General features: G+C 52.8%; 1 protein-coding gene across 1 annotated transcript; it reads left to right on the forward strand.

The window, feature by feature from the left end:
• Positions 1 to 1,091: 1,091 nt before the first annotated feature.
• Positions 1,092 to 22,836, forward strand: JPH2 (junctophilin 2; the record flags this gene model as incomplete). The annotated part of the gene is made up of 5 exons (XM_079543543.1): positions 1,092 to 1,470; positions 7,445 to 8,228; positions 17,411 to 17,529; positions 20,795 to 21,576; positions 22,756 to 22,836. 5 exons carry the CDS (start codon positions 1,092 to 1,094, stop codon positions 22,834 to 22,836), a joined length of 2,145 nt encoding a protein of 714 aa, XP_079399669.1.
• Positions 22,837 to 23,133: the final 297 nt, after the last annotated feature.

Below are 23,133 nucleotides of genomic sequence, written 5' to 3' on the forward strand. Positions count from 1 at the left end.
TGTAAGTTATTTATACAGTGGGCCATCGGTTCACAAGTGTGCTATGCAATTAGGAAGAGTTGCTAAGTAAATAATTACACGCTCCTGAACTTGGCATCTTCTTATGGCAGTTACAACATAGTTAGGCTGGCAAATCCCAGAATACTACAAAATAGAAGGCTGTGGGCAGCTGCAACTGCTGCCTTAACACTTCCAGTGCTGTTACTACGAGTTGTTTTGGTCTACCCAGGAGCCATAAAGCAAAAATGTGGACATATATTTTGCAGCTTACATGCTGTTTGTACGTGTGTAAGTGCAAGAAAAGCCATGTGTTTGTTTGTTTGTTTTTTAATGCATCTTCTGAGATGCAAACATGCAGCCTGCTGAGGGCTGGGACAGCTTTGCCCAGAGGCAGCCCATCCCACAGAGGTGTGCAGAACCTGCGGCAGCACGCTGCCATCCTGTGCTGCAGCTGCTTGGGGCTTTGTGGGCTGTAAGGGGAACGCCGTCTGCCCGTGGTCTTGCTTGGACGCTGTCTCCCAGGTAGGACAGGTGTGACTGGAAGCCCCTGGGCTTTTGTTCCTTGTCCTCCCTCTGCCATCTTCATGGGATGATGACGTGAGGAACCAGGCGCCCCTTCCCAGCCGCTATTTTCGGCAGGCATTTACTTTCCCAGCCTCTGCTGGCCGCCTGCCCGGAGGTGGGGAGGCTGGAGCGGGGGGGCTGAATCTCCCTCCTCCTTCATAAAAGGGCCCCGAAGCGGGGGCCGGGCCACGGGGTTATTTTTGGGAGCAGCTCCTGGGATCCGATGGCCTTGTTAGGGCAGCGCTGACCTCTCTGCAGGCGGGGAGGAGAGCAGCGGGGCGGGGGCTGTCTCGGGACCCCCCCCCCCCCCCCATCCCTCCCCTTCCTCTGGCCACGCTCGGCTCCCCGGGGCCCTCCACCACCCCCTGCCCTCCCTTCTCCTCTCCCCTCCTTCCAGTTTCTCCTTCATCCCATCGCAGTCCCCTCGGGCGGGTGAGGAGCACCCAGAGCCTTCTGCCATGGGGCAGCCGTGCCCCCACCTGCTGCTGCTGCCCGGCTGAAGGGAGCAGCTCGGGAGCGGGGGAACCATGAGCGGGGGCAGGTTCGATTTCGATGATGGAGGTGCCTACTGCGGCGGATGGGAAGGGGGCAAAGCCCATGGGCACGGCATCTGCACCGGCCCCAAGGGGCAGGGCGAGTACTCGGGCTCCTGGAACTACGGCTTCGAGGTGGTGGGCATCTACACATGGCCCAGCGGCAACACCTACGAGGGCTACTGGTCCCAGGGCAAGCGGCACGGCCTGGGGATCGAGACCAAAGGACGGTGGGTGTACAGGGGTGAGTGGACCCACGGCTTTAAGGGACGGTACGGCGCGCGGCAAAGCATGAACAGCGGAGCCAAGTATGAGGGTACCTGGAACAACGGCCTGCAGGATGGCTACGGCACCGAGACGTATGCGGATGGAGGTGAGGGGCTGTGTGGGGCGAGCGGGCGGCTGTGGCTCTGGGGTGAGCTCTGCTGTCCCCATGGGTGAGGGCCGGGCATCGGCTGCCTCTGGCATCCCAGCAGCAGACCTTGCATTGCATGGCCTTTGGCTCCTTTTCCCACTGACTGATCGTTGCCGTTCACAGCTGAACCCCGGCCCCAGCTCCACAGGTTCGCGCCTGCGGCCGGCCTGTCCCCTCCTCATTGGGTGGCGAGCTGGGAATGTTTGTGCATTGGATAGAAGCCACCTCCAGCATCGTAGTGCACTTTGCCTATGTATTAAGTGCTCCTCGCATGCCTCCGGCTGGATGCCTGGACATCTGTTTTGCTGAAACGTGGTTATCAAAGCCATTTAAAATACTTAGCTGCATGTCTTTCCCTAAAATAAACCCTTTTGGTTCCTTTGGAACTCTCATTCTCCCATGGTGCGGATGTGTGCTGTGCTCTGTATGGGCTCAGTCTAATTGTGATTTTGCTTTAGTAGTAATTTTGGGGTTAGAAACATCGCAAGAATCTCTGTGCAAGTAATTCTGTAGCTCTTCAGTACTATAGTGTTCCACGCTGCCATATTTAGGATAGCTAAATAGAGAGGGTGATTTGGAAGAAATACGCTGCAAAATATGTATCAGAATTACAACTATATTTATCCAGGACGTGCGATGGAGCTACTTTGTAAAGAAAAATAACAATAATGGTGCAGGTCTTCAGAATGAAGAGCATTGGATTTATAGCCCTTAGGAAAAGAGACCAATTGAGGGCATGGCCGTGGTGGTGCAGATTGCTGCGGGTTACTGTTAGCACCGGTCACTATGGCGTGGTACAGCCATCAGGTAGCTGTAAGCAGCATGGAACATCCTGTCTCAGCAACTGCACGAAGATCTCGAAGTATCACAGATTCCTCACTGCTCACTAGAAACACATCCTTCCCCGGGGGTGCAGAGCTGCTGAATTTTGAGTTCATGTCACGGAGGGCAATGTAAAGAGGTGCCGGAGGAGTTTGAATGGAATTCAAGCTTTCTGTAGGAGTCTGAATTAGGTCTTGTTCTGAAAGCTTGGGGCAGAAGGAAGGTGAATACGAGGCTGCAGGCGAAGCCAACCTGTTGTTGCCAGCCAGCAAATCTGCTGCACAGAGGTGGATGGATGTGACCAGGGGTTGGAGTCACTTCCAGCACAGGGCATTCTATGACTCCATGACCTGCAAGAGCTGCTCCTGTGTGGTCTCCTCACCTGTGCACATAGCAGCTATCTGCATGGCCCAGCTGAGGCCATGCTGCTGATGGGAGTCACTCATGTCTGAGCTGAGATTGCCATGGCCAACATCTGGACACCTCTGGTAACTGCCAGCCCTGCAGCTGAGCTTTGTGAGCCCTAGGTGCAGCCATGGAAGGACAGCAGGGCCCTGGGAGTGCTTGTGCACATGCAGAGCTTGGCAGCTCCTTGGGAGCTTCACAGCTGCGTGAGGGCTGCAGGGTGGTGCAGCTGATGCTGGTGCTTTAGATTACATGTAACGTAAACCTCAAATATATTCATTTATAAAATTACAACCTTTATGCTTTAAAGTGCACTTACAGGCTTGTTTGTGATTTGTATCCTGTGGCTGCCTGAGGCTGATGGCTGCATTAAGCCCAAATCTGGAGCAAAGCTTATTGAAATCCCATATTGATTTTTGGTAAGAAACGAGCTCCCGATGTAACTGAGCTCAGAGCTGGCCAGGCTGCTTTCTTCTTCTCTACCAAACACCTGTGGGAGGCTGATGACAAGGGCCCTTCTGTAATTCTGATTGAAGTCAGCCATGTGGTTCAGAGCTGCTAGTGTGCGTGGTCAGACAGAGGATCTCTATGGGACATTTCCTTGAGTGTCCCAGCTCAAAGCATGTGTGTGCTTGCTTCTGTTAGCAGAAAAGAGCTTGGAGTCCTTTGCAGGGACAGGGCAGGACAGATAAGCTGGCAGTGAATTGGGCTGTGCAAGGCAGAGCACGAAGGAACTCGTCATTTTGATGGGCTGATGGTTGGACTTAGTGGTCCAGCTAAGACTTAGTGATCTTTCCAACCTTAACGATTCTGTGGTTCTATGGTTTTGTAACACAAGTTATGTGCAAACACTTGGCTGTTTGATTTCTGCCTTGAAGTTTTATTCCCCCTGTAAGGAAGCCCTCATTTCGGGGTACATGCTTTGGCTCTGACTGCTCAACTCTGTCAAAACTTGCTGCAGGAAGTAGCGTCGCTGCTAATGCAGAGTCTTACTGCTAATACAGGGGAGTCCTGCTCAGAGCTCTGCTTTGCTGTACAAATAACTGTTTCAATGTGGATCTATTCGCAGATGGCCCACGTGCCCCATGGCAGCAGCGCCTCTTCACTGCAGGTCTGCGAACACAACGCTGCATTCCCTCCGTGTGGCCAGGGCTGATAAAGTAGCTCGTCAAAGGTCATGGGGCATCAGAAAGGGAGTGGGGACTCAAGTCCCTGTTTCCAGGTCCAGCACCCTGATTCCTGTTCACTGCTTCTGTTGCAAAATAATTCAGCTTTCAGTATTCATCTGAATACTTTGCTACAGAGCTCAGTGTGACCCACGAGTTAATGCTGTGTCTTTCCATTCCTCTCCGTTTCTCTCTACTTTTGCTTTCCAACCAAAGCCATGAGGTAGCACTGTCAGAGCCCTTCCCCTGCTGATGCTGGCACCCAAGGAAGCACTCAGTTTTTGCTGCTCTGTCTTGTACGTGGCCCCACGATGCTCCTGGCCTTTTGCACCACGTCTAACATGTCTGTCATCACTGTACCTGGGTAACAGCACATGATTGGAAGGCAGCAACACCATTGGAGCTGTCTGCATTATTTACCTGCCTGTGTGTGTTACTTACATTCACTGCTGGTTATCCCAGCACCTCAGGCAGGCTGGGCAGGCGAGATGCAGTGCTGATGGCAGCAGAAGCTGAAGCTTTCAGCTGGACCAATCCTGCTGCCATGTGTTCTAGGCATCCATAGGGAATGGGTGTGCTTGGGGTGAAGTCCCTGTCAGTGCCGCAGCTCAGTCCTTCCCACCCTGTGAATGCAGGCACGGCTGCTCTCTGCTTCACTCAGATGAAGGCAGTGCTCCTTATACCTGGGCGTCGCAGAGGAAGCAGCATTTTATCATTCCAGCAAGAGAAAATTCACGCAACAAGGCATAATTGGAGTGCTGTCCCTGTTCTGCTTTCTTTCACACATGCAGTTATTGCATCCCCACCCCATGAGCATCCCCCAGCAGCCCACTGCCTGCCCCCCTCTCCAGAGCCAGCGCACACTGAACTGATCGGGCAGGTCCCTGCAGCAGAGAATTACAGCTCTGTTCCATTTATACCTGAAACAGTTTCTATTCCCATTCACGGCTCTTTTTTTAATTATTATTTTACAGAATCTCAGCTCCTTGTAAGCAGCATGGTGGTGCCTGCATGTCCCCCATGGCACACATGGTATGCTGTGGCCATACCACTTTGATAGCCGTTTTGTGATTTCAAGGCAGTCTGCCCTCAGGATGCTTTATGCTATAAAGAAATCCTGGTGATGATGTTTCCTCTGCTGCAGTAGCCCCATGTCTGTGCTGCTGGTGGGAAAAGAGGGTGTTTCTTCCCACAGAGGGAAACTGAGTCAGGAAAACATGAAATGTATTGGCCAAGGCTGCTTGTGGCTTGATGGCAACAGTGGAGGGGGAACCCAGGAATATGAACTCTCCAGGGCAGTGCTTTTCCTCTGTGCTGCCAACTTCATGTTGCTGACGCTCCATTGACTGTGAGTCTGGGTTCAGATGTCATTGGTATGGGCATAGGGAGGGATGGTGGTGCCCAGTACCTCCCCATGCCCATCCCAACCATGTCCCCATTGGCCACGGTACCCACACAAGGAGGCTGTGACCTGTCCCAGCACATCGAGCTGCTCCCAGACCTCCTGGCTGTGCTCCAGGCTGATGGCTGTGCCCAGGCACGAAGCCTCAGTCAGCCACCATAAATCACAGTGCAACATGGACGTGCCAGTGAGCTCCAGCTCCCACCCAGCCAGGAGGTGCTGCTCAGGAGAAAGGATGGAGCTGGGATTGTTGGAGGGCTGAGCCTCCTAAGCCCATGAGACTTCTCTAGAATTCCTCTTCCAGGTGGTTAATTCAGCAGCGATATCAGATGCAGCCTGCTATGTGCAAGGTTGGCCTGTCCTCCAAGGAGGTCTCCAGTGTCAACACTATCGAGTGTCAGCCCCTCTCGCTGCCATGCAGGCAGGGATGGGGTGCTGAGTTCAGGGGCTCCTCATGGGGACAAGAGCAGGGCAGCACGTGGCACCTCCGTGTTAGGAAGATTCATTACCATTTTACAGAGCAAAATGTGGGGTTGGAAGGGACCTTAGAGTCCAACTATTTCCAACCCCCTGCTGTAGGCTGGTTGCCACCCACCAGATCAGGTTGCCCGTGGCTCCATTGAACGTGGCCTTGAGCACCTCCAGGGATGGGGCACCCACAGATTCTCTTGGCAAAGGCACCTTGCTCTGAAAGGCTGCTTCTGTGGCTGGTGCAGGTGCTCTGGAGTGTGTGAGCCCTCACTTTGGTATGTGGGGAGATGCAGCGCTGCAGCAGCCAGAAATCCTCCATACCCCAGGCAGGGAGTGAGGGTGGCAGCCGGGGGCAGCAGCTGCTGCCTGCCTGGGCACTGCTTGCCTTTCCTGGCCCCCGAAACTGTAAGTTAACACCCCACAGGCGGGTCCAGAGAGGATTTCAACGAAACCTGAAGCTTCGGAGTAGAGATTATGCTGCAGAAGTGGCCTGGGAGAGCGTAAAATATGCACTCCCACCATCACCAAAGAAGGAGCTGCAATTGCTCCCTGGGGACCAGGGTCATCCCTGGTCTCAGTAACAGCATCTGAATGTGGGAATGAATGCCTGCAAGCCAAGTCACCCCTCCTTCTGAGCTGGCAGAAAGGCCTCGCTCCCCAAATGGTGGTGCCTCCTGGCAGCTCTCTGTTGCTGCTTAATGAAAAGCAGACTTTTTGGATACAAACAGTGAACGTGTTCCCTGTCCATGCATGGAACCAGGCCTGGGAGGGCAAAGAGCAGGGGGGGCCTTTTCCAAGGGTGTTTGTGCCCTCCCCAGAGCCCTTCACCCACAGTGTTTTGGGGCCAGATGGCCCCTTCCAGATGTCGGCTGATGGATGAGAGCAGAGCTGAATACTGCTTTTGTTTTGGGTGGTTTTGCTGGTTTCTGAGGCAACTGTATCTACGGAGTGAGGAGAGCAATGGGGCTGGGAGGGCTTAGGGCTGGGGAGCCTTCTCATGTCCCATCCTGAATGGTGCCGTGGGGCTCGCAGCGTGCTTGGCAGGGTGGCTGTGTTGGTGCTGGTTCTCCTGCTCTTCCCAAGAGCTGTTCTGCTAATTTAAGTCTCTTGGCATCCTGGTGAGAAAATCAGAGCTGCTGTCTCCAATTTACCATTCTGGGGCCTGCAAAGATGCAGAGAGGGAAAAGACCAGGTTGGCAGAGAACTGTACTTCTCCCATTCCCCTGAGGTGTTCCGGTCCCGCTAGGTCTCAGTAGAGTCCCAAACCTGAGGTGTAGCCCCAGCTGAGGCAATCACAATCTCCTCTATGTTCCTCACTATATGACATGTGCTCTCCTGAGCCGGGTCCAGAGAGGAGAGCAGAGCTGGAGGAGCCCTTCACAGAGATACGGTACTCCCTGCTTTGCTGTTTGTGTGAGTCTGGTCACAGGATCACAGGCAAGCTGTACCGGGGCAAAGCAGATGCTGAGGGAGTTCTGTCCCCTGCCAGCACCACCTCGTGTCTTCTATCCCTGCTCCCTTGTGGCTGCTTTTGCAGGTTGGTGAATGCTGCTGGATACTGGACTCGAGGAGGGCAGAGCGAGCGCTCCTGTCCCACGGCAGCCACCAAACCGCAGTGCTTTGCCCTCATGCAGCTGCTTCACCATCTGCCTCTTCTCTCCCACAGGAACCTACCAGGGCCAGTTCACCAATGGCATGCGGCACGGCTACGGCGTGCGGCAGAGCGTGCCCTACGGCATGGCTTCGGTGGTGCGCTCCCCGCTGCGCACCTCCCTGTCCTCCCTGCGCAGCGAGCACAGCAACGGCACGCTGCCGCAGCAGGACTCCCCCGCCGCCCACCCCGAGAGCCTGCCCGCCTCGCCCACCATCACCCGCGGTGGCTTCGCCCTCAGCCTCTATGCCGACGCCGAGGCCGGCAAGGTGAAGAAGGGGGGGCTGTTCCGCAGGGGCTCCTTGCTGGGGAAGCTGAAGAAGTCCGAGTCCAAGTCGTCGTTGGCCAGCCAGAAGAGCCGCGTCAGCTTCCTCAAGAGCGAGAGCGGGATCAGCTCGGCCGCCAGCGATGCCACCTCCACCGCCAGCCTGGGCGAGGGGGCGGAGGGAGAGGAGTATCCCCCCTTTGAGTCCGACATCGATGCCACCACCACCGAGACCTACATGGGCGAGTGGAAGAACGACAAGCGCTCGGGTTACGGAGTCAGCGAGCGGTCCAGCGGGCTGAAGTATGAGGGTGAGTGGCTGGACAACCTGCGGCACGGCTACGGCTGCACCACGCTGCCCGACGGCAAGAAGGAGGAGGGCAAATACCGCCACAACGTCCTCGTCAAGGGCATGAAGAAACGTGTCATACCTCTGAAGAGCGCCAAGATCCGGCAGAAGGTGGATCGGAGTGTGGAGGGGGCCCAGAGGGCAGCAGCCATCGCCCGGCAGAAGTCAGAGATCGCGGCATCCAGGTGGGTGCGTGGAGTCCTGGGGGTGGTGGTCACTGTCCCATGCGTCCCTCTGGACAGTAGCAATGGGGTCAGTCATGGCTCTCTGCAATTTCTGTTTGTTTTACTGCCCTTATGGCAGCCCAGTGATGGGAGTTCAGGACCTGCTGGGATGGGGAAGAGCTTCTACCTTTCTGCTGTCTCCATCCCCTTTTTCAGCCTCTGAAGAGTCCTTGTAGCAAACACCCACACAGTGAAATCAGGCTCCAACCAAACTCTTTCCTTTTTCTCACCCTTCCCAGTCCTGTCCCCTACTCCCCTTGGCTGGGGGAGCTGATGACCAGTGGGGACTGGTGGGGACAAGGAGCTGGTGAGATGGGGATACGTGGTAAAATGGTGGGAATCTGGTGAGATGGGATCGTCTGGTGCCTCACCAAGCTACCAGAGTGGCCATGGTGATGTTAATGGGGTTGCTGAATGTGGTAACTCCAAGAGGCTCATAAGCAGCAAGCGTCCCAAAGGAACACTGCAGCAAAGCGTGGCTCTGCCCTGGAGCCCATGGTATGGCAGGATGGGCAGTTTCCAGGCTGCCTCCAAGCTGGCGTGGCATTTCAGCCTCTTGGTCTCTGAACTGGGGCAGTGGAGCCAGGGCAGGTCCGATGGGCAGGAGCAGCATGCATGGTGTGTGCTACAGTTCATGGCCACCCTTCAGTTTTCACAGCACCAGCAGAGATGCTTTGAGACCAGACAGGTGGGCAGTGCTCAGGATTAGCTGTGTTAACAACTAGCTGCAGAGGAAAGTGCTGATAGCCCCTTGTGTCCATGCCAGGATGAGACAGAGCAGCTCTGGGGGTGGCAGGGGAAAGTCCTGTTTGTGTGCCCCATCCCTGCATGTGTCTGATCGGTGGCACTGTGTCTCTGTGGTTGGGATTGTCATTGCCCAGTGACAAGGACCCCTGGGGCTCATGGCACACAGATGGTGACCCCCTCCTTCTCTGCCACCATGATTCTGGGGGGCACACTGTGGCTGCGGGGAGACGACTGTTGCTGCAGTGCTGTGCTGCTTTGTGCCTTTTTAGGGTTTAGTTATCAAATTTGCTTTATTACCACGCAGTCATAGGAAATAATTGCCCTGGGGAAGGCTCTTAATTTTCAAACCCTGTCTCTGCCCGCCTTCACAGCCCGGAGACGCCTCTGTGTTCCTGGCTCCAAAGTTTTGCAGGGAATATGATTGTTTTTTCTCCAAGCCCCGTTGCCTGAACAACCAGCAGAGAGAAACCATCCAGATTTTAGAAGTCATGCAGGGACAGCAGTGTCACAGACCCTGTCCTGCCGGGGAGGCTCCACCAACGCTGACCCCACCGTGCCCAGCAGCAGAGCAAGGCAGCAGCACTTGTACCCTGAAATAAGGAGGCTGGAGCTGCAAAAGCCGCTCCGTGAGAAGTCAGTCAGTTTATATAAGCCTCTTTTTATTATACACTATTTACACATTGGATCAAAAGTGGCTGTGCAGCACTTTCCATCAGGGGCTGGAATGCAGCTGCTGCCCTCGCAGGGGACTGCATCCCTCCCGGCATGGCTGGGAGATAATTTCCTATTAAGGAAACCTCAGAGCTGGAGGAAATCAGAGGTTGCACTGCACTGCACTGCACTGTTGGGACATCCTCCCTTCTTAGGGCTCGTGGAAGCGCAGTGCTGTGCAGGGCTGCTTTCCCTTGCAGTCCCAGTGGTCTTCAACCCACCTCAAAGCCAACACTTGTCTTCTCCTGGCTGCGGGCTGCAGCTCACCCTTTCTATCCGCCTTCACTCCTGGGGTGTGCTGCTCTGGCTCTGCTGCTGTCTTGTAAACAGCCGCCTCACGCTGTGCTCCTTCTCCCTCCTGTTCCACTCAGCCCTGGGATCAAGTATAAATATAAATAATTTTGCCTAGAAATGGTCCTAGGAAGAAATCCCAGCTCTGTCACCAACTTTCTTTTGGCTTTGAACTTTGCCTCAGTTTCTACACCCACAGCAGAGAATATTTGCATGCGGGCTGTGAAAATAAATTATTGCAGCTTATAAAGGGCTGTGCTATTGTTAATGTCTCCCCAGCCCATAACTACAAAGTGGAGTTCCCTAGATTGAGTATTTATACTACTCCTTGCGGGGCACCATGTGCCTTACATGAGAAATGTCTCTGAAGCCACATGAATTGCTGTTTGGGGAGGACACGATGTCTCCATGCAATTACTGCTAGGAACTAATTGCTGGGACTGGGCAGCTGGGCTGTACCATACCTGGCTGCCTCCATGTGCCCCTGTCATTGTGTGCGGTATTTGGGTTCCATTTGCTTCTGGCACTTGAGGGAGCCCCTCACGGAGCTGAGCTAACATGCAATCCAGCTGCTGGGGAGTGTAGAGGAGAATTCACTCTTTTACACCATAAAAGGCTCTTTAAGACTTAGAAATTCAGAGGAAAACAAGCCCAAGTGCTGAGACTGCCTCTGTTGGTTGTGCCGTAGGAATCTCAGGCACGTGGCCATGCTGGGATGCACAGGCAGGCAGTACTTGTGCTGAGCAGAGCCAGGGAACGAGCTGTGCTGGTGTGTGAGTGCAGCGGGAGGGCTCCAGGCAGCTCTGGTCCCAGTGCCTACTGGGCTCGAGCACTCTGGGTGGCTCCTGCCCACTCCAGTGCTGTCTTACCCTGCCTGGGTCCCTCCTGAACCCTCTGGTTGGAAATCCATCTGCTTTCCAACTGTGCGAGGAGCTGAGGATGGAAATGGCATTGATTTGATGGCTGTAATGGAATGGGATAGGGTAGAATAGAATGCAAGAGGAAGGGCAGGGCTGGCTGCATTTTGAAGTTTGATTGCTGAAGCTGTGCACTCAGTAGCTGCACAGCTCACAGGAGCATGTATTTCCTTCTTGGTGGGGCTTCTGAGGGACAAAATCAGTGACTCTGTCCCAGCGTAGCAGTGCCTGCTGTGATCTCCTCTGCATGCCATTGTGCTTCCCACTGACTTGGACTAAATTCAACAAAGGGACTTTGCCATGCGTCCTGCATGGCGTGGGCCTGGCCAGGCTCTAGCTTCTTTGACGGGTACGTGTCCTGCTAACAGCACTAAAATATGTCTGTCGGAAGTTGTAGGGCCAATGGGAAAGTGAGGCATAAGGGACAAAGGATGCTGGTGTGCTTCATCTGTTATCTATAAATGCTGGGCCTGAAGTCTGAGCAGCTGGATGTTCTGTGACTGGAGGATATAACTAGGAATTATCACATTCTGAAAATTTTTTGAATGTACAGCTGCCCTGCAATCCTGCCACTTGGATATATAAGCCCTCAACTCACATCCATGGCCCCGTATCTCTTCCCAAAGCTGCCCTGCCAGCCGTCCCACTGCTCCCAGCCTTCCCAAGCCTCAGCACTCGGGCTCGTGGAAGGTGCAAATGACGTCCGGGAATCGCTGCAGTCAGCACAGCGTCCTGACTAAATAAGGGAGTGCATAGCAGAGGTTTATCAGCGCTGCCGGGCGCGACAGCTGGGAGCCATGGCCAGCAGCAGCCCCAGCTCGGCCGCATGTTGCACCGTGAGGTGCTCTGCCGGGCACTGCTTGTGTGGGAGAGCAGCAGAGCATCCCAAATTGCTGCACCTTCACCCTTCCTTCATCCCTCCCTGCAGCGGCCTCCCCTCCAGCCAGCCTGGCTGCAGCCATGAGCTCTGACAGACACATTTTTGGCCAGGACTGGCTATTGGGCTGAAATATGCTTTGACTTCAGCGCAGGGTGTGTGTGGCTTTGTCTTGCTCCCCTCCACCTCACGTGGATTTTCTGAGGCTCGTTCATGCTCTGGTAAGGTAACAGAGGCCATGCACTTCCAACAGCTCTAAGGAGAACGCAGCTGTTGGTGGCGGAGTGCTTTCTTGGGTTTTCCAGGGCCTTTGGGACTTACTGGGATCCCATGACAGAGTACGGTTGGACATCAGTGGGTACGGCCTAGCTAGTGGGATTCATGTCTGACCCAGTGGGAAATCCTTATCTCAACAGCTTGCAAACACTCAGAGGGAAAAATGAAGTGAGACTTCAATCTGGAAAATGGCTGGAAAATGGCAGCTTCATGCTGAGTCCCCTCCAAAAGGTTGGGAGCCGGGCCTGAAAATGGTTGGCTGCAGCCAGGCTTTGCTCAAGGGTTATCGTCACTTCTGTGGTACGTGTTAGAGACTGATATTGAACAATAAAAAATATAGGAGTAAAATGTCTGAATCAAATACAGAGCCTGGGATACAGAATCCCACTCTCCTCGTGGCGCATTTGGTTAGCTTAAGCTGGTGCCCAGCGAGAGTCCTTTGGTTGTCTGGGTTCCAGTTTTTGTAGCTTTGCCCCTTTGGGACCTGCTGAGATGTCCCCATCCCCTCATGTGCCCCGCAGCTCTGGTGCAGGAGCTATCCTAGCTCACAGCCTCGTCTCACTGTTCCTCTGGGTTCAGACCTGTGAATATCAACTTGAGAGACAAAGAGGCTGGTAGAAAAATGCTCCTGCCTTAGACTGATGAATCACTGGGCTTCTGACCAAATACAATATTTTAAGAAATACGCCTGCTTTCATTTCCTTACCAAAAAAAAAAAAAAAAAAAAAAAAAAAAAATTCCTGTTATTCCTTTCTTGACTGGGAAAAAGAAACACCAAAACGAAAACGTAGCCTGTGTTTTCTCACTCTCTGGATTTAGATTACTAAAACCTGAAAAGAGAACTTGAATTAGAAGTTGTTCAGACATCCAACTGAAGAAGCCAGTAGTGCCACAGAGAGAATGCCCACCTCCTGACCCGATCCAGGGCTGGCACTCAGCTAAAGCTCACTTGGGTTGCAATGCTGCCTATATGGCAGAGCTGAGGCTGGGCTTTCTTGAAACCAGTGAGTGCTGCAGCCTTCCTGCTTCATTGGGCCAACCCGCTGTGATGTGGCTGGATCCATGCACTGCTCTGCCCAGGCAGAATGGCCCTAAACACCTGCGGGGTTGGTCAGCAGCAGCAAATCTGCTTTTTCCCCCCCCAGACATCCCTGCAGGTGCTCTTGCTGCAGGACCAGGGTCTGTAGGTCGTCATCTTGCAGACAGCTGCATGTCTGTCTGCTGTGAGATTAATGTCACTTTAACTGTTCTGAGGGGAAGTATCCCTTGGTGAAAGGTGCAAGTAGCTTTGAGCTATTTAGAGCTAAGGATAACATTTCGGTATTTTAAAAATTTACCATGTAATCATAAAGCTTGCTGAAATCATTAAGTCTCAGTGAGCTCTGCCAGGTGCTCCTGAAGCAAAGCACAGTGAAGGATGCTTCTCTCCAGACAGAATGGACTGTTTGTGCTCCTTATGCAGGAAGCAATGAGGAGAGGTTCAAAAAGTTCACAAAGCAAAGTTCACAGTGCCACTGCTTCAGTATAAGTGCTGGTGCAGCCAGTAAGAATTCCAGGGTACCTCATGAGCTGGCTGTCAGGATTGTTCTGCAGGCCAGGGTGGTTCCTCTTTGGGGATTTCCTTTACAGTGATGTGGATGTTTCCCATAGGAGGCAGTTCGTTTTGCTTTATGCACAGATCACACCCTGCAGGCACAGAGACCATGATATAAACCAGCACAGTCTGGGAGTGTCAGAGTCTAAACTGAGTAGGTATGTGCACACAAATGATAGAATAAGAAGAGCAATAGGACAACAAAATGTATGCCTGGCTGCTGGAGCAGGATGCTCCTGGGTGGGTCCACAGATGGGTGACACTGGGACACGGAATGTGGCACAAGAGATGAAACAAAAAGGGGGTTCCAGTCCCATGGGCTGGATACAAGCAAGTGGGAATAGTGGGTAACAGAAGTGTGTTGGCATCTGTGTGTGTGTGGAGGCAGAGATAGAGACACAAAGGAGATGGAATGGGGGTAAGCAGAAAGAAAAGGATGGCCTCAGTGCCAAAGGTGGTGCGGAAAATGAAGAAGCCAGAAAGCATCTGTCCTGCTGTGCTCTGTTTGTCCTCTTCCCTCGCAATGTGAACACAGAAGCATGGAAGGGACCACACTGCCATCAGCAAAAGCACTTCTGCGGCTTTCCCTCTATCTCTTGAGTGCTGCTGGCATCCCTGCCAAGACAAACTGTTATCTGAAGGTTCTTCAGAAGGACAAAATGCCACTAGCATGACCATGGAAGCGTGCTGAACTTCCCTATGCTCTGTACGGCCGTGCTGACAGCATGGCATTTAGCCCAAGTTGCACACTTGTCCCCGCAGGACCTGAATCCAGCACCGGGCAGTTTGCTGTACTGATGGGACAAGGAGTCCCTGGAGAGGGAAGGACAGTGCTGGATAGGTTTGTGTTTCTCTGAGTACATGGATGTACAGCAGCTGGGGCAGAGGGCTCAGTTCTCCCCCTGTTCCTGGCTGCAAGGTCATTGCCGCACCTGCAGGTACCCCAGCCCTCCTGGTATTTGCAGCATTCTCTGCTAATTCCAGCTTCATTTACAGGCTAAGCCAATGTGGATGTGCAAAACCACATAAACTGTCTGAAGAGACGTCCCTGCTGGCGTGGCTCTGGGCCTCACCTGTTAGCACAGCGCTCAGCTGCGGCTCGTGTGTCCGCAGGGGATTTCAGCAGCAGTCAGGAATGAAGCAGGCAGTGCTGCTGGGATAGGGCCAGGGAGGATGGGAGTGGAGCTCTGTCTGCACACTAATACAAAAACGATTAGAGCATTAGAGCCGTGCCAGGGGAGAAGTGAAGCATTTAACTCCCTGCTCCCAGCGTCCTGCAGCAGTCACTGCAATCCCTGAGATTGCTCTGGTTGGGAATAGGGAGCACTTGTCCCCACCCCGTGCATCCTTTCTTGGGCTGGGGAACACCAGCACTGGTTTCTGAGGGCTCCTCTTTGTGTTCTTGGCCCCCGGTTGGGTACATGCTCACAGCTTATTTGCCAGCACTGCTTTGAAGACGGGCTTATGAATGCTGCTGCTGGTTGTGCCCTGGGCTCTCCCTGGGTGCCTGCTATTTGTCTGCTGCTCTGCCACTGTGGCCACGTTTTATTCTGCATTGACCTCCCCTCCCCGACACTGCCAGGATAAATAATGCATTCAGAAATACTCTCTGAGACTTGATGTTATTGTTATGGCTGGGCCATTCCCTACAAGCTGTGCATTGTCACGGTGCCCCAACAGAGCTCTGTACTGCGGAGCTGTGCTGTCACCTCTAGCACCATGTGTTGTCACCAGGCATGCCAGGATCCATCTGCACCCCTTTGGTTCCACGTCAGCACAAGTGCAGCTCTGCTTCTACTAGCAGAGGGAGAAGACTCTGCATCCAGTCCACTGCCAGGCTACTTCTTTGGAAGTTATCTCTAGGAACCCTCTGCTTCCAGGTGCTGCCCATTTCCTGCAGGGTCTGAAAAGTGGCCAGGAGACCCTCTGCTCACCAGGTGGCTGAAAAGGAAGGTTTTATCCTTGTGTGGTGAATCCCATCCCAGAGCAACAGGACGAAGGCAGGGGCTGGAACACATCCTTTGGGGTGAAGAGCTGATCTCCCTGTTTGGTGAGCTCGTCTGTGGGCTGGTATCATGCAGGCTTGTGCTTCCTGGGATTTGCTGAGCCCACTCTGATCCCTGGGCATGGAGAACATAGAGCCACCCCCTCAGCCCCTGCCAGACCTCAGTGGAATTAATCACACTGATTACATGCTACCAAAAAAGGAGGTGATTTCACTGTTCCGAGCTGCTTCAGACCCCCTGCTTGTGAGCAGTGGCTTAAAACTGCCGTCTTCTCCCTCATCACGTAGCCTCTTTGGGTTTAAGAATTTTGGATAAAAAGACCAAGAATGACAGCAATCCCAGGCAGCTCAGCCTGCAGAGAAAGCAGGAGATAAGGTGTGGGTGCAGGCAGGGGTGAGCCACGTCTGCAGCAGTGGGATGACGTCCCAGAGAGACGCCGTCCCGGGCACAGCAGCTCCACATCCTCTGCTCTATCTCAGGGCACTGAGCAGCATTTTCGGCTCCCTGTCAAGTCACACCGGTGCCTGTATCAGTTGGGATTAGTGCCCTGCCTTTAATTCTTTCCCTACAGCTATCCAAAATAACTTGCGTGCGTATGCACGTATATATAATCTTCTACTCATCAGGGGTATCAGAACAGCATTTCTATCACCTTTTCATTGCAGCTGTCAAGTTTTCAGAGTACAGTTAGTTTTGTCTGCATGCTGCATCTGAGTTTAATGGGAAAGGACCAATGAAATTCCAACCTGAGTTTGAAAAGTCTGGGTATCATTTAAATAGCTCGACAGACATTGTATGACCTCATTAAACTTGTAATAAAGTGGTGTTGAAGGGCTGCTAACTGCACATCTACTCAAAAATAAGTGGTTTTGCACTGGTGCTGCCAGTGCATACTCTGCTGCATGCAGCACGGGAGACAGAGGGAGCCCTGGGAAGCATTAAGGCATGGGGAAAGCCTCCATGAGCCACAGGTGGAGCAGAGCAACTGAGCATATGGTGCTTCACCCTCCCTAGTTTTTAAGGTGTGATCCTACTGTTTGAAGTCAGTTCTCTCCCAGACTGTGAGCAGCTGGGCTGCAAAGCTTGCCCTACTTTTAGCATAAAGATCATAGGCCCTTGAGTGTGAGGTATGTGAGGAATACAACAGCCGGCGGGCAGAATAGCTGTGATGGCCCTAGAGAGCAAGCAGGAGGCCAGAGAGAGCTCACAAAGTAAGGTTGTGAGGGAAGCAAAGGCTCTGCCTTTCCAAGCATTTGTGCCTGCTGTGAGCAGCCCCTGGACTGCTGCAAGCAGAGAATTCCCTTGGACAAGCCAGAGTTTGTTGCTGAAGAGCTCCAGGAGTGTAATTTGGGGTGAAATGTGTCAGCAGTACTGACAAGAGGCATGCTGCTGCTGGTGGTGAGGTGCAGCAGCTCACTCAGAGGTGGTGACAATGCAGTGGTGCCCAGCCATCACCTTGCTGTCCCTCTGTGCTCCTGTGAAGTCTGCAAAGGTACTTCAGACATTCCTCAGAGTGGGCATCTTCATGAATTGCAGCATGGCAGCAAGTCCATTTTGCACCATCTGCTGCCTCCCTGCAACACGTGAACATGCTCATGTTTGCAAATATATCTGCTCCATTTGCTGGTCATACCTCAGCCTTAAACACTTCGTGCCCCTTGCTGGAATTCTGCACCGATGTCAGCTCAGATAGCACTCACTCTTGTCCCCTCTTCTCTGTGCAGGACTACTCATGCCAAAGCCAAGGCTGAAGGCTCTGAGCAGGCAGCTCAGGCAGCTAACAATGAGTCGGGCATAGCCAGGATGATGGCCAGGGAACTTTCCCCAGACTTCTACCAGCCAGGTAAGACAAGAGGCTTCTTCTAAGGGATTTCACAGTTTCCTTGGGGAATCTGTTCCAATGCTTCTCTCACTTTATAACTCAGGAAGCTGCCTTTCTATCTAAATCGGATCCACTTTTGCCCAAGTTCAGCCAGCCCCTTGCACATGGGAGATTTGCTGATCTTACAGTGCTGTTTTACCTGTTACAAGGTGTTACTATAGCCTGGAGGAATTCTGCAGCCCTCCAAGCTCCCTGCCTCTTTCCCCCCATTATGAGGCCCTCCCAGTGTCTTCCAGGGCCAGCAGAGAGCTGGGAGCCGCCTGCAGCACTCCTGTGAATGCACTCCTTGAGCTGCAGCGGCTTTTTCTTGGAACAGCTTTGCACATTGACTCATAGCTCATATCCTGTGAGGACACAAACTGCACCAAGGGTGCAGTCAGGTTCAGCTAATTAGGAGCTGTAATATCCTGTACGAAAGTTGATAATGCAAAATATTATTTCCTTAATCTCCTATATATTTGTTCACATCACCATTTATTATAAGGCAGAGAAAACACTGGAGAGGTTCCTTCTCTAAAAACAAGTGCTGGAGATTAGTAGATAGGAAGTGTAGTGTTAGAAGCAGCACTGTCAATGCCATTACCTTTCCCTAGAATAGACTAGATAGACCTGTGTTTGGGAAGTTTTCATTTTCATAGAAGGGAGGTAATAGCAGAGCAAAAAAACAGATCCAAACGTCTATGTTTCATAACCTATCTTCCTTATGATGTGATTTTGTTACCTGGATCAAATGTCCAGCATCTGTCACAGCATCAAAACTGGGGATAGAAGCCAAACACTGCCTGCTACTCAGCAGAACCTGCTGCTCTGATTGCAGTGCCTCCATGCTGTGGCAGTACCTCAGCTCAGGACAGGCAGTAGGAACAGCACACACCTGGTGCTCAGCCAGACAGACACATTGACATATTTGCTGAAATTCCCTGCGTGTCCAACTAGTCCTGCACCTACTAGCTAGGGAGACAGAGCAGTGGAGTGGTTCCCCTTCCTCCTGCTGCACTGCAGGGCCTCAGAGCTGCCTTTGGGCTGGGAACCACCACAGTGGCTGGGCACAGGCATGAGCCAGCATGTGACACTTCATTTAACAATAGCTAAACATCACTTGATCCTGGCATAAGCCTCTCAGCTGCCACTCACAGCTCCACATCCACCCTTTGCACACTGGGGTATTTATAGCGCAGAAGTAACAGAAACTGAAATTCCTGCTGGAAGGTTTTTGACATCTAGCTGGAGCACTTCTTCCACCTGTAGCGACTGAATGAGACAAATGAAATGGTCTCTGCACAATGGGTCTCCTGGCCATGCGTGAGGCTGGTGTGTGTTTTTCTGCTACAATTCTTTTTAACCTCTACATTCACTAAGTGATCAGAATATAACAAGGAGGGGTGTATCCTCTTTCAAGGCTGCACCTTCCAAGAACAAAAACGCAGAGATCCAACATGCACATCTTTAATAAGTATTTAGCTCTGGGTTTCCTTTAGGATGTTAACCCTAAAGACCTGGAGGGGAGTGATGAAAGCCAAAGTTCTTGCTAAAATGTTCTGGGAAGTGAAAGAAGTGAGGCGGATGCTGGGGAAGGGAGGAGGATTGGGCTGTGCCATCCCCTCCAGGCAGCTGGGAGTTTTGGTGTTATTTAGGAGGAGAAGAGAGCACCAAGAGATAGCAAGGAGCCCAGAGCTGCAGGCAGCCTATTTTGAGGAGTCTGAACAACTGTTGAAAAGGCTTCCAAATAATCCATTTGCAGCCAGAAATAAATGGCCCTGAATGGGTTGCCTGCTGATTGACAGGAGCGTGTAGGCAAGACAGAGCAGCTAAAATCAGTGCCCTCTCTCCCTACCACCCCCTCGGAGCAGAGACATGGCCCTGAGTGGGCAGGAGTTAGCAGCGTGCAAATCACACCCATGATTTATTAGAGGGAATGAAGCACCAATCTCCAATTTCCAGAGTAGGGTCAAGTCTGCGTTAGTCCTTGGGGTGGAGGAGAGGAGGGGAGGAACCATGAAGCAGCTGGGGACAGTGTGGCTCCACGGTCTGTGCTGTTCAAGAGCGCGTGCCAAGCCCTGTATGTCTGCACTTCTCAAAATTACTAGGATTCAGCAGAATGAGACCAACACCATTTCCAAAAGCAGGTGCTTTCTTTTGGACTTGCTGATTTGCAACCCCACGATGCCTATAAGAAGCACGCTCATGTTCTCTTTGCTACAGGCACTGCAGGGACATGCAAGGGCCCCTGCAAGGTCCCATTATGCAGAGCACTGTTGTTTTTCAGGCTTTTCTGGTCATTCCCTGGTAGATTTTGCTCTGCTAGCACACAGAATGAAGGACTGCCCTCAGTGTCAGGCTGTGCTTGAATTCCTCGGTGATGTGCTTTGCAGACCTGGCCCAGGGTTAACAAGAAGTAAAGATTTAATGATAACTGAAGTGACAGCAACGTTGCTAAGAGCTGACAAGTCAGCATTGGAGATGTGGCCAGAATGAAACCCGAAGCCCCGAGTCACCTTGTGTGATGGTGCCAGCTGATTTTGCTGGTGTCTGTGTCAGTGCAGAGGGGAGGGCTGGCCCTCACTGCCAGCCCCAATCTGTGCATAAGAAACATGTTTTTCCCATACAGCACAACAGAAGATGGATCACCTGGGGATACCTCCCTTTCTTGAGGAGGCAGGGCGCCTCCCCATGTAATTGTTTGTTTCCACTCTGTTAGACACCAAAGAAGCCACAGTGAAGAGTTTTCCAGCCAGGAAAAAAATGAAAAAATAAAAAGAAAAAGCTTGAATGAGAGCTTGATCCCTTTAGGCTCAGGATAATCCTTCTGTGTCACTCCAAACCACAGAAAGCTGGGGTGCAGATTTTTACTTCTTCTGAGTTTCATGTGGAGCTCCCGGCTTGCTCCTCGCTGCAGGGCAGTGCGAGGCAGGGATCTGCATCTGAAGGAAATCCCTTCTGGAAACAGGCTCTGCTTTGGGGCAGGCAGTGGAAAATGCAGCCTCACTCCGTTCTCTCGGGAGCTTGTTCTAGCCCAAAAGGGGAAAAGCACAGGGTGAGTTTGAAGCTAAAAAAACATGTCCTGAGACAGCCAGGGTTGTTTCTCAGGGGAAGGTGACAGCAAGGTGCTGCGAGCCCTGGGTTTGGGCTGGTGTGCTTTGTTCTCTGACGGGGCGCTGGCACGTGGAGCAGGGAGCCAGGCCCTGCTGCCTCCCCCAACCCTCTCCCACCGCCCCTCTCTCTGCAGGCCCTGAGTATCAGAAGCGGAGGCTGCTGCAGGAGATCATGGAGAACGCAGAGCACGCCGTCAACATGGAGGAAGCGACACCCCCTCAGCCCAAGGGCGCCCCGCCACCCCCAACGCCCCCTGAGAGCCCCCAGCTGCACGAGCAGGACGAGGCTCCCCGCCGCCGCAGCCCGGCTCCGAGTCCCGCCGCCACCCCTCCGGAGGCCAAGCGGGCCAAAGCACATCAGGACGGAGCCCCGCGGCCTGGCAGCTGGGCCGGGCCGGGCGGCGGCGGGGCCTCCGATGGCGAAGGCCGTCCGGCCTCACGTGGAGCAGCAGCACGGCCTGCGGAGCAGATGGAGATCAGGCCGCTGCAGCGCATGGCGCATGAGCCCGACGTCGAGCACTACAAGGGCTACCACAGCTACGCCGTCAGGACACCCCCGGTCTCCCCCGCTGCGGACTATGAGGAGGAGCCTCTCTCTGAGCGTGAGCCGCCATCCCCGGAGCCCCACGGAGAGCCTCGGAGGCGCGGGGGCACCCCGGTGCAGACGCAGGAGCCCGCAGAGAGGCACGCGCCCCAGGCGGAGGCCAAGGCGGAGCAGCCGCAGCCCAAGGAGCTCAAGCAGCCCAGGCGGCGGCCCAGCCCTGAGCGCAAGGCAGTGAGCAGGAGCGAGCCCGCTGCCGACAGAAAGACTGAGGGCCGGGCGCCGGGCCGGACGGAGCACAAGGTGGGGGCCAAGCGGAGCCCAGCCCCGGTGGCAGCAGTGGCAGCAGCGCAGGATGCAGAGGAGGGTGACGAGGTGAGGTGTGGTGGTGCATTGGGACCAGCGGGACGTGGAGGGGCGGCTCTTGGGACAGCTTTGCAGCAGCAGCTCTGTTCCTTTTCCGTTGTAGGAACTGCTTTTTTTTCAGCCTTGTTTTTCCCCTGTTGATTCTCTCCCCAAAGGGCCTGGAGTCTCAGGGCTGCAGTCGGCACAGACAGGCATCTAGGGGCTCTTTTTGGGCCCCCACAGCCTTTTGGAGGAGACTCTCCGTTTTCACCTGCCGGATTTGTCTCAGTATGGGCTCTAAACGTGATTTGGGACCAGCTTCATGCAGACCAAAATGCTGGGGGTCAGCCCTGGGCCTGGGCGACCTCACAAATACCTTTGGAAACTTTTCCCACACTGCTCAGTCCAGAGGGCCCCTCGAGATCTGTGGGGGCACAGAAGGTCATTTCCTCCTGTCCTTTCCGTGTCCCCGGCCAGGAGGGCTTCCATGGTTGGTCCAGTGAAGTAAGCCTGGAATTTCAAAATTTGAGGGAAACAGACATTTTGTGAGTTTTTTTTCCCTACATTCTTCCTGATTTCCCACCCTTTTGCATGAATTTGGAAAGTTTGGAGGAACATGAAGGATGTGTTATTTTATCCATTACTTCCACTCCATAGGTGCACCTTACGAGCTGATCCATGTTATCAAATCACTGATTTCTTGGATTTAAAGAGTATTCCCTGATATTCATTTTGCTGTGAGCAAATGCAGCTGTAATGCCTTGCATTTTGTTAGCCTGCTTCTTCTCACAGTCCTTTTGACACAGACAATTCCATTGTGACTTTAGAAAAAGCACTGCTTGGAAATATTTTAGTCTGAGATAAGAGCACACAGATGGATTTGTTCATCCTGAAAGTGGCAGCTTTACAAACACAGATTATGTGTTTGTAAGGAGAAAGGAGTTCAGAGGAATAAGTTGAAATGGGCTTAGCTTTTTCTCTGCGCATGGCCAGGGTCTCCCTTAAGACATTTGCAGGGGAGAAATAGGAGTAGAGTAGTGATAGATAGGCAGTGGTAGATATTCAGTTAGTTTGACATTAAGGCCAGATGCATGTTCATTGGGAATGGGTGATTTTCATATATTTGAGCAGCAGAATCAAGGCAGCTCTATCAGGTCTCCTCACTTAAAACTATGCTGTATAATACTCCGTCATTACTTTTTCTTTCAGGGACCTAACACAATTGTGATCTGCATGGTCATCTTACTGAACATTGGTCTAGCCATCCTATTTGTACATTTTTTGACATGAGGTCCCCTTCAGACAAGGTAAGAAAGTCGGTGAGATGTTGTCCTCAGTTTGTAGACCTCGCTGTGGACATTTTATAGTTGACGAACTTTACTGCCAACACAAGCTGTTCATTGACAAGTGCACTGGTGATAGAAATATATGAGCATTTATTCAATGGGTGTTGAGATTCTCAGTTATCTCTTGTTTATTCCAAAAGTGATCTGTGCAGTAATTTCAGTGGGTATTTATTGATTTCCTCAAAATTGAGCTGTTTTTATTGAATGCAGTCCTGCAGTGTAGTTTTGCCTTCCCTGTTGG

Source organism: Tetrao urogallus (assembly GCF_951394365.1).
Source record: "Tetrao urogallus genome assembly, chromosome: 16".
Taxonomy (NCBI): domain Eukaryota; kingdom Metazoa; phylum Chordata; class Aves; order Galliformes; family Phasianidae; genus Tetrao; species Tetrao urogallus.